The sequence below is a fragment of the Numida meleagris genome, chromosome 10, assembly GCF_002078875.1.
Source record: "Numida meleagris isolate 19003 breed g44 Domestic line chromosome 10, NumMel1.0, whole genome shotgun sequence".
NCBI classification, from domain to species: domain Eukaryota; kingdom Metazoa; phylum Chordata; class Aves; order Galliformes; family Numididae; genus Numida; species Numida meleagris.
In genome coordinates this window covers 10,013,700-10,030,149 of record NC_034418.1, presented here as the reverse complement: position 1 = coordinate 10,030,149, position 16,450 = coordinate 10,013,700, and the positions used below count along the sequence as shown (strand labels likewise).

The window sequence follows — 16,450 nt, the reverse complement described above, 5'->3', positions numbered from 1 at the left end:
AACTTGGAACACTGAAGTGAGCCAAGGGACTCAGTGCGGTGGGCCACGCTGGAGGCTGTTTTTAATCACCTTAGTTTCAAAAATGCGAGTGTGAGGGGACGGCCCCTCGGGGCGGACGGTCTCGGTGCCCTGCGGACGTGTCGGGCACTGAAGGAAGCCCGGCGGGGGACGACAGGCGCCCTGCAACTGGAGAGGCGCGTGCCACCGGCTTTTAAAAAAATTATTATTTAATGTTTATTTTTGTAGTTTCCGGCACTTCGCAGCGCTCCGCCCCGCTCAGCTCCCGCCTTCTCGCCCCTCGGAGGAGCCGCCCCTCCCCGCGGCTGCTCAGCGGCCCGCCCGGCCCCGCCGTCACGTGACAGCCGAAGTCCGGCGAGGCAACATGGCCGCGGCGGCGGGGTAAGCAGCGCTGCTCGGCCGCGGGGTGCCGCGCGCCCGCTGAGGCGGCGCCGCCCGCCCCGGAGCGGCCCGGCCCCGTGAGGGCGGTGCGGAGGAGCCGCGCCGTGCCCGCGCCGGAGGGGCCCGCGGGGGTCGGGGTGCCGCGCCGGGCGGCTCGGACGGGGCCGGCTCCCGCCCCGGGCTGTGGGAGGCCGGGCCCCCGTGCTGAGCGCGAGCCGCTCCCTGATGGAACCGCCGCGGGAGAGCTGGGCCGGGGTTCGCGGGTCGCGGCGGGCTCTCCTGTCCGTGCCGCGCGCCAGCCGTTGCCGCGGGAAGGCACGCCTGCGGGCCGGGCGGCTTGCCTAGCGCGGCAGCTGCTCTTCGTGCAGGAGAACTCGGCCGTCTTTTCAGCGCTTTGAGAAGGTTCCATTCAGAACGTACCAGAACGGGGGAGACTTCTCGTGGTCACCAGAGGTCCCCAGGGACTGAACTCTCAATTTCACGTTTAGATGAAAACTGCTCTCCGGTGCGGTTCTTATCTTACCCGTGTTTTCCTCCAGTTCCCGGCACTAGTTCCCTGAGGGAAGATTCCTTGTCAGGTGCCGCTGGTAGCGCAGGAGGGAGCAGCTGGGTGCCCGCTTGACGCTGTGGAGGCAGTACTTGCTTTCCCCGTTGCTCTCGTGTAGCTCAGTGCTAGTGCTGCTGGCGTGGGCCTCCTGCACTGCTCATGGTTGGTACGGGAGCAGCACGAAACTGGCTAGAACTCAAGCTGGTGTTGATGGTTCTGTCAGTTGCTCAAAGTAAACAAATTATTTAAGGCCCGGTTAAAAAAAAAAAAGACAATTACTGGAAAAGTAGTGGTTTCTTAACTCCACTGAAATCTGGATCCTGTCTTCATGATCTCAGCGGAACAAACATGGCAGACTGTGAGTTTTCTTTGAAAAAAGAGGATGGAATTCCTGGTTACTGGAGCATTCTGGTTGTTTCATTGAAACAAAACCAAAACATTAAATGGATCATGTAATAATACATATAATAATAAAATAGAATCCCTCTGAAAATAATAAAGACCCTTCCAAAATAAGCCTATAAAGCCAACAGTTCCAGGCAAAAAAAGAAGTCTGCTTTGAAGAAACAGATATACTTTAACGTCCCTAGCTATGTTTTACTAACTGTATAGTAAAATAAAAGAGGTCTTACATGGTCTTTTGGGTAGGTGATCATAAAAACAGTATGTGGCAGGCAGCAGGGCAGCTGCTGTGCGAGGCCTTTACTGGACTGAGGAGTGGTTCTGGGACAGGCTGGTAAAAATGAGGGAGCTGAACTTCAGGTGTGAGCAGCCCTGGCTATTGTGTAGTTACAGAAATTTGCACAGGTTCAAAGATGAGTGTTCCACAAAGCAGTGCTTACATTAAATACTCTTCATCCTCAATAGTCAAATGTATAGCTTTGTATCACATCTTGGAGTTGAGTTTGTAGCAGTAGGCCCCAGGGTCCCTATACCAGCAGAAGAATCAGCCCTTGGAGGAGCAGCCAGTGTGTTGTAGTTAAATTGTAGTCTTTGTGTCTTGTATGATGCAAACTGAGTGACTGGTCAGAGGTCACAAACCAAAGCAGAATGCTTGTATCCTTCTAGAAAGGAACTTTGTGATAGTATTGTTAGGTGGCAATTTCCCGAAGTTTTATGTTGATGCACTTGTATCTGTATTTGCAGGATTGATACATGTGTGGGGCAGTCATCTACTTGTACCCCCACTCAGCTTACTGTGTGTGGCATAGCAATGATTTGTATTTTAAACTGAACAGTGCTCAATGGTAATCATAGCTTAGATAGTGCTGCTTAGATGCAGGAGTTGGAAGCAGTTGGGCTGGAGGGAGAATGGAGAAAGATCTCCTTACCTGCTGTGTGTTTCTTACCAATAGAACAGTGGTCACAGCAAAGGGATTACATACAAAGCCAGCCCTGGAGTGTTTTACTGTGGTCTTGAGTACTGAGAAACTCTTTTCAAATCATTGTTTGCAGTAGAACAACAGGTGTATGGCTGTACTCTTAAGACTGTAAGTGCTGTGGAGGTGCCTGTCTGTGGCAAGAACTCTCTGCATGAGCTGTGGAACGCTGGTGCTAGGGTCACACACACAGCACAACCCCACTTCTGCAGGCAGGGCAAGGCAGCCCTTGGGCCTCCTGCTGTGGCATTCCTCCTTCCCTGTTCGGGGAGGTGCCAGAGGTTTGTGTCCGAGTGCTTGCGGGAAGGAAGGCTGTGGAAGAAGTGAACTTCTCTTAGTCTGCTCCTCCCTGAAAGCCAGCTGCTTTCTCTGCCAGTTTTCAGTTGTGGAAGTAGATCTGTTGTCTAGCAGGCTTATACAGTCCAGAGCGTTAATTCACGTTTGAACAGAGAACCCAGGGAGCTGAGCGTGATCTGCAAGGAAGCTCAGCCCAGCCCTGCTGTGTCCTGCAGATCTGGCCATTGGGTCTGGCACATGCAGCTGTTGTGACTGTTGTTGCAACCTCAACATAGAGACCAAGGCTATGCCTATGGAAAAAATGTGCAAATCTAAACCAACTGAATAGAATCAAATGATTAACATTGTGAAATCAAATTTGAGCAGGGAGAGGTAGGATCTGTTATATACGTTTAAGGAAGAACACGGTTTTGTGATGGGATTAACTAAAAATTGCAGATAAGACATTTTAAATTATGATGCATTTCAGCTTGAGTGTTAAGATAACAGTAAAAGATGCTGTTGAAGTGGTTCATGGACATTACCAGTAAGAATTCCTGCCTGACATTGTTATTTCTCCTTCAGTCTCCTTTTGCTTGTCTAAGGTTTTAAGTGCAATAAAAGAATTACCAGTAAAGGTTGTGCTAAAACCTCTGCCTTTTTTGGTTTTATTTTCTTATTAGCACACAAAGGTCTGAGAGTGACCTGTGGTATAAGGGTATCTGATTATGTTCTCTGTTTCGTTTTATATGTGCAACAAGGTGAGCAGAGATAGTCAAGGGCTGATCTTGCTTGTTAACAGTTCTTCAGCTTCTTCTGTAGTGCCAAGTTGCTGAGCCACCACTTTGCACCTGAGAAGAATTGCTCTTAATTTGTTTAAGGCTCGGTATCTGATGTAAAACTTTCAGTAGTGTTTGCTAGAGTTGTTTGAACGTGCTTCATTCTTCCTATGGGCTGGCATATTCCAAAATGAAAGCTTATGCTGTGCTTCTGTGCTATGATGGTGTTCTGCAGTAGGTACTGTGCAGCCCTTGTAGTTATCGCTGCCGTACTGCTGGGTTATCGGTTGTGTGGGGGAAGTAATACAGATAAACACTTGGGGTTTTGTGCACCATCAGCTGCAGTCCTGGGCGGATCATTTGAAAACTGGATTAGTAAGAGCAATCTTTCACCTTCTGAAATTACTTGTGCTGTTATGTTAAGTAGTTATAAACAAGTAAAATAAAATATTTTATTAGCTCTTTTATGCTGTGTGCGCAGTATGAAATTACAGGGTTTACTTTTCTGATGCTGATAACGCCTTTTAGGAGATTATTTTATGCAGCTGTAAATGAAAGGTTACTTTCCAGATTGCCTATGAAAACTATATAATAATTAAGGTGTGGAGCTCTGCTTTTCCAAGGCTTTGCCCATTGGTGGTTCATTCCTGTCATTTTAGCACAGTAACAGTTTAATTGTAGCTTTCTGTCATCTCGCCTGGAAGCATATCTGATGAAAAAGGCCCATCAGCCATTCAGAAGAATAGCTTCAGTAAGCTGGAAGAAGCTGAGGCAGAGGGGCAAACTGGACTTGCATCACAGGTTTTATTGGTGAAATAGTGTTTATCTGTCATATTGAAGCTCTAAAGTATAACATTGGTATGTTAAAGATTTAGGGAAATAAAAGGAGGAGTAATCTTAGATTGTTTTCTCCTCATCCAAAAACTCTACACCAAGTCCTCTGTGCTTCTGTAGTTAAGCTCCAGAAAGTGTGAGCATGGACCTATAGCAAACAGGACTGAATCAGCAATATTTCTCTGTACTATTCTAAGCACTTGAATTTCTTAATAACCTTCTTATTTATAAAAGCTCTCTACGTTTAAGCTGTGTTCTCCAAGGGGAGCTCCTGTTGAGTACAGTCCTGTAGAAACGTGTTCAGCTCTTTGCAGCGCTCGTGCTGCCTGAGCGGTGCGTAGCAGAATGTGACGGGAGGTGGCTGCTGCCTGTGGGCCATGTGTCAGCTCAGTCTCTTGCTGAAGCGGCTTCTGTGTGTGCAAAAATAATGCACGTACAACAGAAACTCACGGGCAGTATCCAAGCATGGGGAACTCGCTCTGTGCCTGCTGTCTGCCATCTCCTCTCTGCGATCTGTTTTTGCTACTGCAGCACTTTGCAGAAGGCCGCAAATTTTGTGGGACAGTGTGGCCTTTCACTTCTGTTTTCAGTAACACAGGACTTGCTTTATTTCCTCCTCTTTTGCCCTTACTCAGCTGGACTATGCTGTCGCTGCTTTCTGCATCTACTTTTGGTGTTACTTTACCTGAAGGAGTGTAATGTGGTACTGTGTGGCCGTAGCACCAGACAGCTGCACCTCCAAGGTACCAGCGTAAGCGATGCCTGCTTGTAGCTAGAGGCGCTGGATGTATACAGCATCTCTTCCCCTTGAGCAATTAGTATCTTTTGTTTAGTACAGAAAAGGAAGTTGAATTAAAGTAACAAGTGCAATGTGTCTGGATTGTGCTAAGCACTCTTTGCCTTTCATTAACTTTCAATTAAAAAAAAAAAATAATGATCTTTTCTAGACCTTCTTTTTGGCTGGGGAATGAGACCTTGAAAGTGCCCGTAGCACTCTTTGCATTGAATAGAAGACGACTGTGTGATCGCCTGCGACAGAATAAGGATGTCCAGAAGAATTCAGTTGTTCTGCTTCAGGGTGGAGAGGAAACCCAGAGATACTGCACTGATACTGGTATTGTGTTTCGCCAGGTGAGAGCTGAATCAAAGCTTCAAATCAAATTAAGAAACTGCCTCTTGAACTGCCTGAATTTTTAAACTATGTTTCATTATTCTTCCCTATCTCAGATGTTTGCATTGCTTTGGCTCCCTGAAATAGGCTTCTTTGTAACATTGCCTCTTCATCTTAGTTGCTCTTACTCTCCCAAGGCTTTGCTATGTGGCCTCCTTATGTGACACAGAGGGGCTTAAGCCTGTTCCAGACCCTACTGCCTAACATTGCCTTTAATATTATGTTAAACAATAACTGAATATATACTTTTTCCAGTCTTGTCCATCACAAAAAACAATAAAAAAAAACCATTCTTTCTGTAATGAAATGTGTTACAATACTCTAAACTGAATTCATTCACAGAAAAGTGTATTCAGAGTGTATTCACTATTTTGCAGATAGTTTATTCCATGTACCGGAATATATCTCAGAATTTACATGCCTTCTCTAATTAGACTCTTCCTTAAATACCTATGTATTCTCCTATTGCAGAGAGGACTTAGTATGTTAATGTCACGCTGAGCACAGTCTTTGGAAAAGTTGCCCTTAGAGTGCTCTGGTTATACACACCGCTGCAAAGCTGTGTGCATGGCTGCAGCAGTACTGATTATTTTTGTTTTACTAATTGAAGCAGCTGTATGTTTAGAAGAAACAAACCCACCTAGTTCTAATCTGGATGGCATGCATCTTAATGTACTCTGTATTGTTTGGTATTTTGTTGTTTGTGTGGCTGTTTTTAAAATAACTCTTGGCTAAGGGCTGTTCCTCTTGAAGCTTCCTTCTTGTCCTGGGGAGATCGGGTCTTCACTTCAGGACTCCACCATTACAACCCAATGAGTCTACACTCTGATTTTGCATGGTGACATGCTTATTTCTTCCCAATACTACATTCTCTAATTCTAGACTGGAAGATTGTATTTTATTGTGCCGGGTTAACTGTTGTGTATTTCCAGTGGTAGCTTATTAATCTTTGACTGTTTCTGCTTGCCAACAGAAAGATTTATTAAAACCTAAAACTAATCAGCCCGAAAAGCTCTAAACCTAAACCACTTCCTTTCACTCCAAAAGTAAATAGATCTCTCTCAAGATGTGTGGAAGTACAGATTGGTATGTGCGTGCTGGAGTGTATTTTTTTGAGTTTGTAGAGGCAAGGTTTTTTTTTTTTTTTAAGAATGTATTTTGTCTTAACCTAGGAATCTTACTTTCACTGGACTTTTGGAGTAACTGAAGCAGGCTGCTTTGGAGCAGTAGATGTTGATACTGGAAGATCCATGCTTTTTGTTCCACAACTCCCTGAAAGTTATGCGGTTTGGATGGGAAAGTAAGGCATATCTTTTAACTGTGTTAAGATGCGTCTGAGTATTTAATGCAACTGTCTGGGGAGCTGAAATGCTATCTGGTTTTAATCAAATGCCACCAAATCACTCGGTGTGAACTGTAATGATCCATCTATGCAGTGAGACAAAATGTGATCTTTTGATATTGATCGTATGATGTCAGATGATCCACCACTGTTTAGGAGAGAATACATATGGAGTTGCAGCCCATGAATCTCATGGTATCCATCAAAGGAAGCTGAACCATAAAGAAACGTGTACATTTTCTCTTAAGACAGAAGAAATTATTTAATAAAGTAGGCTATTTAAGCTGCTTTACCGGTGTACAGCCTTGTTAGTTAATGAGGCTTTTTCAGTGGGAGGAGATAATTTAGCCTCTTTGGCATTTTGACTCTGAATTTTTCTTTTTTTTAATGAACAAACTGACTGGAATGTGATTTTTTTTTTTTTAACTCTGTTCTGTAGGTATGCCATAAACGTCTGTTTTTCTACCTACGTAGTAAATATTGCTCAGTGCTGTAGTAGTAAAAGAATTAATTTATGTATATGTTCGTTTCCTTTCTCAATCTTAATTGCATTTACACTGTCTAACAAACTGGAACTTTTGTGTGTGTGTGTGTGTCTACATGGACTCAGAATATTGGATTACTTCTAATTTAATATTTTGAGCTCAGATTACTTCTAATTGAAGCTATCACTTACATTTTAATGCTAATTTTGGGAAGAGGAAAACAACTGCAACCAGTGCCATATGCTGAACTGTGCTAGACCATATGGTAGGGCATGGCTGCTGTCTTCTCAGAGAGTTTCTTTGAATAGCACTGACTTAGACCTGCCTTGGAACTTACATTGTTTATGATCACTTTAAAATGCAAATACTACTCCCTGAAATACTTGAGCTGAAAGCTGCACCTGTATGGGAGGGTGAGTTCTGTTTAACTCCCACCTGTACTCTAAACTCTGTTCCCTAGTGGATGCTGTTCGTATTTACAGACAAAGCTTTTTCCTCCTCCTGGTTCTTTTCTGCTAATTTCATACCCAGCTGTTTCATACCCATGTGCATAACGCCTCATCTGAAGAGTCTTTAAAATACTATTGAAATTCAGCCATTTCATCTTGTATTTCTGAATAACATAGTGTTGTTTATATATGGTCGCCTTTTTGATTTGTTGTGCAGTACTCATTATTGGTTCATTTACAGAATTATTAGTCTGGGTAAAAATGGCTTATTGTCACCGTGTCATTTCTTACGGAATATAATTAATTATATTTTTTGCAACATCTTTGTGTTCTAAATTCTCCTCTTTGCTCTTCTGCATTCCTCTGTTTGGATTTTATTTCCCTTTGGTCAGCTGTGGCCATGTACTTTTCCTGCTTGTCGGAAGGAGGATGTATGAATAACTCATCTGTGAGGCAGTAGCAGTTCTGCTTCAGAAGTTAGTTGGCAGAGAGCACTGCACACAGCTTGGGGTTGTGTTCCTTCCCAGAAGAGCCAATTTTAAGTCAAAAGTAGCACTGAAGGAACAATGTTTGCCTTCCATCCTATGTTTATCTACTGCAGTTTGCCTTAGAAGTGCTTTCTCTGTGCATGTGGTGGTACTGTGTGCCTGCTGAAGAGGCATTCATTTCACATCGATGAAGCATGGATCTGTCCAGTGCCCTGTATGATGTTGTCAAGGCTGCTATTTTAGTGGGGCCTGCAGCTTGTCTTCTAATGCAGAGTAGTGTTGATTTGTCTGGTGTTTGCACTGCGTTCCGTTTCAGACAGTTGTGGGAATCTGCTATTTGAGTTTAGGCAGAAATCCATGGATTCTCTTACCATGAGCGCAGAAGGCACTATATTACCATTACTGTATTAACGTGTATCGTGTGGTGTACCCTTGTGTTTTCACTTCTGAAGGGCGTACCTTTGGGCTGTGTTCAGAGACATCGCTAAGATACTGTGACAGTCAGAAAGCTGAACCTTTTTACCATCGAATAATGAAAAGCGGGACTTCTTTGCTTCTTTCAAATTGCAGTGTTAGTTTGGCCAAAAACAGTGGAGTGCCAGTGGGAGCGTTTGGTTGGACATGAGAAGACTCATAGTTTACAAGTGAAACCATGGACACTAGAATAATTTTAGCCTCACCGGTGGCACTAGTTTTTAGCAGTGAAGGACAGCTTTGCATGCTGCTACGGTGTCTGGGAACTCTCACAGCGCAGCGCTGGTGAGGGCAGAGGTGGCAGTGGCACCGCTGGGCTGCACGCTGCAGCACAGTGCTGAGGGTGAGCAGCGCTTGGAAGTGTTACTGCTCTGTAGGACTTCTTTAGAGCACCCGCACTCAGACCTGTAAATAGCTGTACAGGTACCTTGTAGAAGACCTTCATGCTAAAGTTACCTCTGCAGTTTTTAAAGGAAGGAGAGATTTAACTCACATTTTTGACAGCGCGTATTCTCAGAAAAAACAAACCAAACAAATAAATGTCTCTTAAAGTAACAATTGCAGAATCATTGTGAGGATATGAGTTTGACTGGTGGTTTACTTTCACCTTTGGAAGGAATAACAACAGTCAGCCTGTTCTTAAATGTTGAGCATGGGCAGTTCTCCTAGTGGTAGACTAGCCCAGCTCTAGTTGCAAAGGTTTTCCAGCTAACAACTAACAGAAGTATTTTGCACACTTATTGATTTTTACTTCTGCCCACGATCCTGCCTGTTGTTTAAAGGGCAGAAACAAAGGTTCTGACAGGATGGCTCAGGGTAAGCTTTTGCTGTTCTGAAATATTTTTCTAAATTTCAGAGGAAGAGTTGAAGAAATTGAAGTGGTAAAATGAGACCATAAAGGCTTCGGAAACATAATTGTGTTGTGGATTCCCCTCTTCCTCTGTGCAGTCTTGCCTAGCCAGGTTTGTGGTACAAAGCTGTTAGCAGTTGTTTTTTTTCCTGGAAGCATTAAGCTAGTATCACTGCATGTCTTGCATAGAGGCTTCAATTTCACTAATTAATGCTGCACCTGCCATTTACCTCCTTAATTATAAATGACAGAACTAGTCAGTGTGCTGATTAAAGATATTTTATAAAGTAAAACATACTGTACAGCAGCTGCTTTATGTGGAGTGGATGCCAAAATAACTTAATTGCCCTGCCATGTAATGAATATTTTTAACAGAAAACAAAAATGTTTAACACCTTCATGGTCAAACTTTAGAAATACATATTAAGTGGGACAGAGCAAGGTTTATATGCAGTTTCCCGTGTTTTCTTTGAAGCCCTGCTAGCTAGTTGATAACAACATTAACCTAACGTTGCATCCGTTGGAAGTACTATTTTTCTGTGAAGTTGATTGGGAACTACCTGTATATGAGAAGTTGAACCTTGGCATCACACTTTGGGGTTACAATAAAGCACAATGAAGTGCTTTACCAATGTTGATATTTCCCCAGTGACCTCATGAAGAAGTTTCTCAAATTTGGTCATCGTTTAGTAAGTTGATTATAACCCAAATCAACCTTTTGTTTTGGTGATTAGACTTGACTGAGTTCAGCAAAGGTGTAAGTTCTGCCTGTTGGAAAAAGTGCTTAAGTATATATTTAATTTTTCCTGAGTGCTTTTGTAAAAATGTTCTTCAGTCTGTCTGGGCTTTAAAGTTCTTTTCCTGTGGACTGTATGTGATCATGAAAAGTTGAAGCTTACATGTTAAGAAGCTTTCTCGATCTTTTTCTGTATGAGGATGGGTGAAATCTTGTGGCATTTGTATTTTGAATAATTGTGAGTATTAAATTGTGCAGCATGCCATTTTTATCCAGCTGTATCTCGGCAGCTGGGGCTGGTGCATTAATTAGCCCAGCTCTCCCTACAAGAAGCCCACTCTATGTAAGCTGAAACTTGAGACAGCTCTGGAAAGGTAGAGGGCTGTACGTGAGAGCTGGGGGACAAACTCCAACCCACTGTAACTGTGCCTCTTGGCACGGATTTTGCAGGGATGAGGGGCATTTTCTGGATGTTTTAATGCTGCTGTACACGCTGACCCCCTTCTCAGTATCACGCTCTGGAGCTGTGTATTCAGGCAGTATACTTGTAGAAGGGTCTTTGCTTTTACTTTCTGAACAAACCTGGCATGTCATCCCCTGATATATTTTCTTGCATTTTTTCTCTAAATTAAAATATATTTGATGTTTTCCTTTCCCGTGTCTATCAATTTGATCATTCCCCACCATTTATCCCTTTTCATTACCTATTGAATTTTTATTCTGCAGTTCAGAAAAAAGTATCCCTCTAGGTCATGTTATTCCCTCTTTGCACCAACTAGCAATTGCAATATATCTGCAAGGTTTGTAGCCACCTGCAAATGCCATCTGTGGATCTCATGAACACATTCAGTCCTGCTTCTGAATCCCATCACAACTAATTTCAGCCTTTGCGGTATCCCCCTAATCAAGGCTTGCGGTCTGTTGCTGTTTATCACTTTAAGTTCTGAGAACTTCAGTCTAAACTGATACTACACTTTTCAGTGCTATAGTTGGAGGGTTTCCCAGCTCGTCTTTTTATTTATCTATTTATTTTCTGGTTCAGACCATTCAAGTTTTTAATATGAATAGTCTTTGGGTCTCAGGTCACATTGTAGCATTCCTGCCGTAGCCAATCTGAGTTGATTTTGGAGAGTAAGAGTCTTTAGGGAGATTTTTATTGAATACGTTACTATTATTCAGGTAGTACATCTGTTGCTTTACCTTTCATTCAGTCCTTTCAGAACTCTGTGTTATAAAGCTGCCTGCTTTTGACTGACGAGCCTGACTTGTGTAATCCCCATGCTGCTTTTTTTCCATGGTTCCATTTCTCTCCATAGTATAGTGATTTCCATTTCTCCTCCTGTTCATTTATTATGGTATTTCTCCGTGGATAAAAAATTACTTCTATAGAGTAATTAGTGTCTGGATTGTGCTTGCCACTTCACTGATGATTGTTTTTCTCTAAATAGTGCTGCTCCAGTGCTCTGGCTTCTCAGATTATCAGTTTAGCCATTGTCTCGGTGTTCAGTTCTCTACAAGCCTTGTTAGACCTGGATAAATGTGCCCCATTTTTAGCACTCTTACTACAGCAATTATTTTTTGTAAAGCCTTGCTTTTTAGATGCCTAAGTTTCTTTGTATTTCTTGCTGAGGATGCTTTAAAGAAGTAATAGTAATTTAAATCAGTCCATTGGTGTGCGGTCTTGATCAGGGTGTACCTTTGACTGGATGCACAAGATAGTGATTTAGTATTTGTTAAAGCATTTCTTTTTCTTCTTTTTCATTTAGGTATATTGAGAAATAGAACAAGCCCTAAGTAAATCTGCTTAAGAATGCTGCACTGGCGAGTTTTAGGTGTGGCTTTAAACCACAGCATGAAAGAGTTAAGTCTTGCCTGTGCAAGTCTCGTGCCTGTTGTAAGAGGGAAAATGTCGGTAACCCTCACCATGCATCTCTTATTTTATATTTCATTAATGCACTAGCAGGAGTATCGAGTTCAGTGGTATAAAGTCGTGATAACATTTTGAGATATCAGAGAATTCAGGTTCTCTTTTGATCAGGCATGCCATCTGTTTTTCCTCCGAGGATTGGGGCACTGCTGGCAGCGAGGTAAGCTGCAGGAAAAGAAATGCCCTTGGGGAATGTGCAGCCATGCTCCAGCAAGGCTCTGCGCCTCCACTGCGTCTCCTGCTGTGCAGCAGCTCAGTTCAAGTGTGGAGCCCTTGGCTTCTTCTAGGCCAGGATTTGAGGAGGAAGCAAAAAAACCTCAGTTGAAATATCTACAGTACTGCCTGTATTCTTGCACTTTTAAAATTGTGTTCTCAGCTGTTGCTGTTAATGGTTCTCTGTATGGTTTGTATGTGCTACCAGCTTCAGAGTGTCCCTGCAAGCCCGCTCTGTCTTTGAGGCAGATCTCTGGAAGAGCATCATCAGTGTTAAGCTTTGTCAAGAAAGGTACAAAGAGTAAAAAAACCAAACTGTTTTGTAAAATAAGATAGGAGAAAGCGTAGTGAATATTAATGTATCTTAAGAGCTAAATGTGAGTGAAAAAGAGTAAAGTTGTGTTTTATTTGCTGTCTACCCTTTCCTGTGCAGTGTGCTGGAGCTCTGAGTGTCAGAGTCCTTGGCCTTGATGCTGCTGCTGGGAGGTGTCAGAAACTTCTCTTTTAATTTCTTCTAAATTCTGCTTTTTTCAAAACCCATCTTGCTCTGTACGATATCAGAAGGAGCAAGGACAAGAAGTGTACATGTATGCAGATACTTCTGTGTTTCAAAGCATAAAACGCAAATCTAGGTAAATGTGGAAAGGATCTAACGTTCAGGTTGTTGGAGCACATGCTGAAGGCTGTCTGCAATACCAACAAGCCTGTCACTACTGCTCTGTTTCATACCTCACTTCATGTCTTTTAATCTTCTTATCTGCAATAGAGGAATTCCTTTGGCATGTAGAGGTGATTGCATTTTTTTGGACGAAGTCAGGGACATCTGCTTGTATCTTGCAGAGCCTCCTGTGTTGTTCTTTCTAGCAGTTCTTGACACCCCCTTGTTTGGTTAATGTTTTGCCATCTGTTAATGTGATGATATTGTAATGAGGAGGGAATCTGTTGAAATTCTGACAGCCTGAAAACATTGCTTTTGCATGCCTTTTCCTCCTTCACCTTTACTTTGTTTGCTGATCCATTTCTATTTATCTTACCCTTTTTATGGAGTCTTCCTGAAACTTTTACTTTGTTTTACTTTTTCTCAATCCTTACTAGAAACATTGTCTTCGGTATGGCTTGTGTTGCTTTGTGTCAGTGTGTACTGACTTGCCCTCTGAGACCTAAGGGAGCCTCACAACGATTGCTGACTTGCATGCAGAAGTTATTCCTGATCCTTTTTGAAAATGAACAACCAGGATTTTTTTGATGAAGATGTATTTCAGTGATTGGAAGTTGTGGATGGTTCTTCTTATTTGTCCCTTATAGCATGCACGGTCAGATACCTGGAGTTCCACTTTATTGTCTGTGCTGCGTGGTGTTATGTTAGAATCTTCCTTTTGCATTGGAGCCAACATTAGTGTACATCTGGTGCTTTCTTTTGTGATGTGACAGTGCAGTGAGACACTGCGCTTTCAGAATGGCTTCAGAACAAAGACAATGCCAGCTGTGCAAAGTAAGGAATTCTGTTAAACCATTCAAATCTTAATATTAAAGGTTCACTTTAAATTGTGTCGGTGTAAAGTACATATATATAATATATAAGTAAGCATATAACTTTTAACACTTCAAAGTGCTCTAATGGCTCTCACGTATCTGCCCGTTTAGACAAGCTGAAGAAGAGAACAAATAGGGAGCTGTGAATGATCCCGAGTGCATGAGGTAACAGTGGGTAGGACATGGGATTAATACAAAATGGAAGAGAAAGAAAACTGGCAGCTGTCATTCAGACGTAAATTTGTCATTCAGACAAAACTGCTAATGGACAGAAAGGGTGCAGCTGCCAGTTCTGCAGTGTTACTTGTGCGAGTGTTCAATAAGGTATTTTCATTCTGGCTTTGAGGAAAATGAAAAACAAGAGAAGAATCACAAAGCCATGGTGATGAACTATTTTCTCTTCCAGTAGTAAAGCCTGGAGACAGTTGAATTGGTCCTAAAGGTAATGTTTTTATCCAGGTATTTTAAAAGAGCTGACTGTGAGGCTCTCTGGCCTCTTGTAAGAATGGGAGTAGGGAACAGAGAGAGGATCACGTTGGCACAATCTAACAGCAGGATATGTAACAATATTAGATGCCTGAAAATCAAAGCTTCTAGAAATCAAACTAAAACCAAAAGTGTACTTCTTCTGATCTCTCCTGGCTTTTATAGCTGTGAATTGCTTGCGGACTCATTAGAGAATGTAAGGTACGTGAAAATAGCCATGGTGTTAAGACAGTGGTATGAAAGGGACCTTACAGTTCAGTGGACTATGTAGAATGAAAGGAGTTGGCTATTTGTGTCAGTCTGTCCTGGCTGCTGTACCTGCAAAGGAAATCCAGACATAGCCAGCTTCCCAATTGGTTTATACGCCATAAATTTCTTTACAGCTTTAATACAAGGGAAGACAGGAAAAAAAAAAACGCCCAATACTCGGAGACTAGAATAAATGCTATGCACTTAATGTGATAGAATAAACTTAATATTTTTAGAAAAACAAATGTGGATAGTTACAAGTAAAAATTCCCTTGCATTCCAACTTCATAAAATAAATGTCTCTATAGAAAACATTTCGAAGTTGTCCCCAGCTGGAATTTCTCAACTTTTTGCAATGAACATATTATTTGTAATGGGAAAAAGTATTCTTAATCTCTTAGTCTCTGCAAAAAGATAATCAGTCTTGAATTCCAACTGAAATGATGATAAGTTAAATTGAATCACTTCAGAAATATCTGAATTTCCTTTTGGAGCTGATCTGCTGTAAAAAATAAGTACTGAAAATCTGTCCTAGAAGCATGCAAAAAATCTGAATAGAAAGCAATCAGTAAGAAAAAGTTGTTGTCTATTGAATATCATCTGGAAGTATTTAGATGCGGAAGAGAAGGTACATGAATGTATTAAGTCACAAATCTCTTAGCAGTTGCTATATGTGCGTTTCTTTCTGGAGCAGTTATCAGCCATTATAAATTCTTCTCACAGTTTTTGTTTGGCATTTGTGATGCAGACCCATCTCATTTGTACCTCTTCTGAAGGCAGTTCTGAAAACTAAAACTCTTTTATCGTGTTGGTATTACTAAGCTCATGCTCCAGAGTCATTGGAATCCTTACAGTAACATCAAATGTGTTGAATCTTAACATTTGCTGTTACGCATTATTGTGCAATGTAATGAACAACAGGCGTAAAACAGTTTTAGACAACATGACCAAGTTTTTATTGGCTGGGAAGACAACAAGGTTAACAAAACATGACTAAAAATTTGAGGTTTGGATTTTGTCCAAAGGTACAAAAGCTTAAAAATATATATTTTGTTTTTATTTATTGATAAGCTGTCAGAGCTGTTTATCTTCCTGATGGATAAACAGAGGAGTCAGTATTTCTTTCCAAAGGATTGCGTTGAAAGGGAGCCAGTCATAACACCGCGGTCTGTCGCGGCTGGCAGCTCAGCCTGCGCTGACGTGATTCGCTGGGGACTGGTTGAGCATCTTGGTGTTTAAACGTGCTGTTCCGTACTGCTGTGAACGTAAGTGAACCAAATGGCAAGGTTTAGAATAAACTTGAAGTTTGCACTGAAGTGATTCCTGCGTTCTGACTGCTCCAGTCTATGAGATCGCCAAATTTTAGGCTGGCTGCTTGGGTGACAGGGTACATGGGCATGAATGATGCACCTCGAGGAGTTCGAAATTGCTTATTTCTGTGGTGATATAAAATGGTGACTTCTGCTGTTCTGGAGGCCAGCTGCTGAGATTTGTAGTGAACACGAGTGTTTGCTGGCTCAGTTATAAAACTACAGTAAGTATAAATGTTTTCACACAGTTTTTTTCCCCCAGCACTCTGCAAAAACCAGGCTATTGCTTCTGTTCATATCAGGTTACAAAAGTTAATTTTTTTGGATAGGCAATGAAATACATGATTCAATAATATTTGGGATCACGTCTTCCACTTGGGTAATTCTTTGTAATTAATTAATGACTTGCTGTAGAGTTTTTGCTTGTAGTCTCTGCAGTGATTAATCAGAATTTTTAAGCTGGCAGCCTGTAGCAGTGTTACAAAAGACAAAACCAAATGGAAAAATTGTAACAAATTAACTT

At 42.0% G+C, this 16,450-nt stretch overlaps 1 protein-coding gene across 1 annotated transcript in view; it reads left to right on the top strand.

Annotated features, from left to right (window-relative positions):
- Positions 249-16,450, top strand: part of PEPD (peptidase D) — a 122,887-nt gene continuing 106,685 nt past the window's right edge. The window contains exons 1-3 of the mRNA XM_021408200.1: positions 249-399; positions 5,162-5,345; positions 6,558-6,685. Of these exons, the coding sequence (XP_021263875.1) occupies positions 383-399; positions 5,162-5,345; positions 6,558-6,685 (329 nt within the window). The 5' untranslated portion in view covers positions 249-382. The remainder of the gene's footprint in view (positions 400-5,161; positions 5,346-6,557; positions 6,686-16,450) is intronic.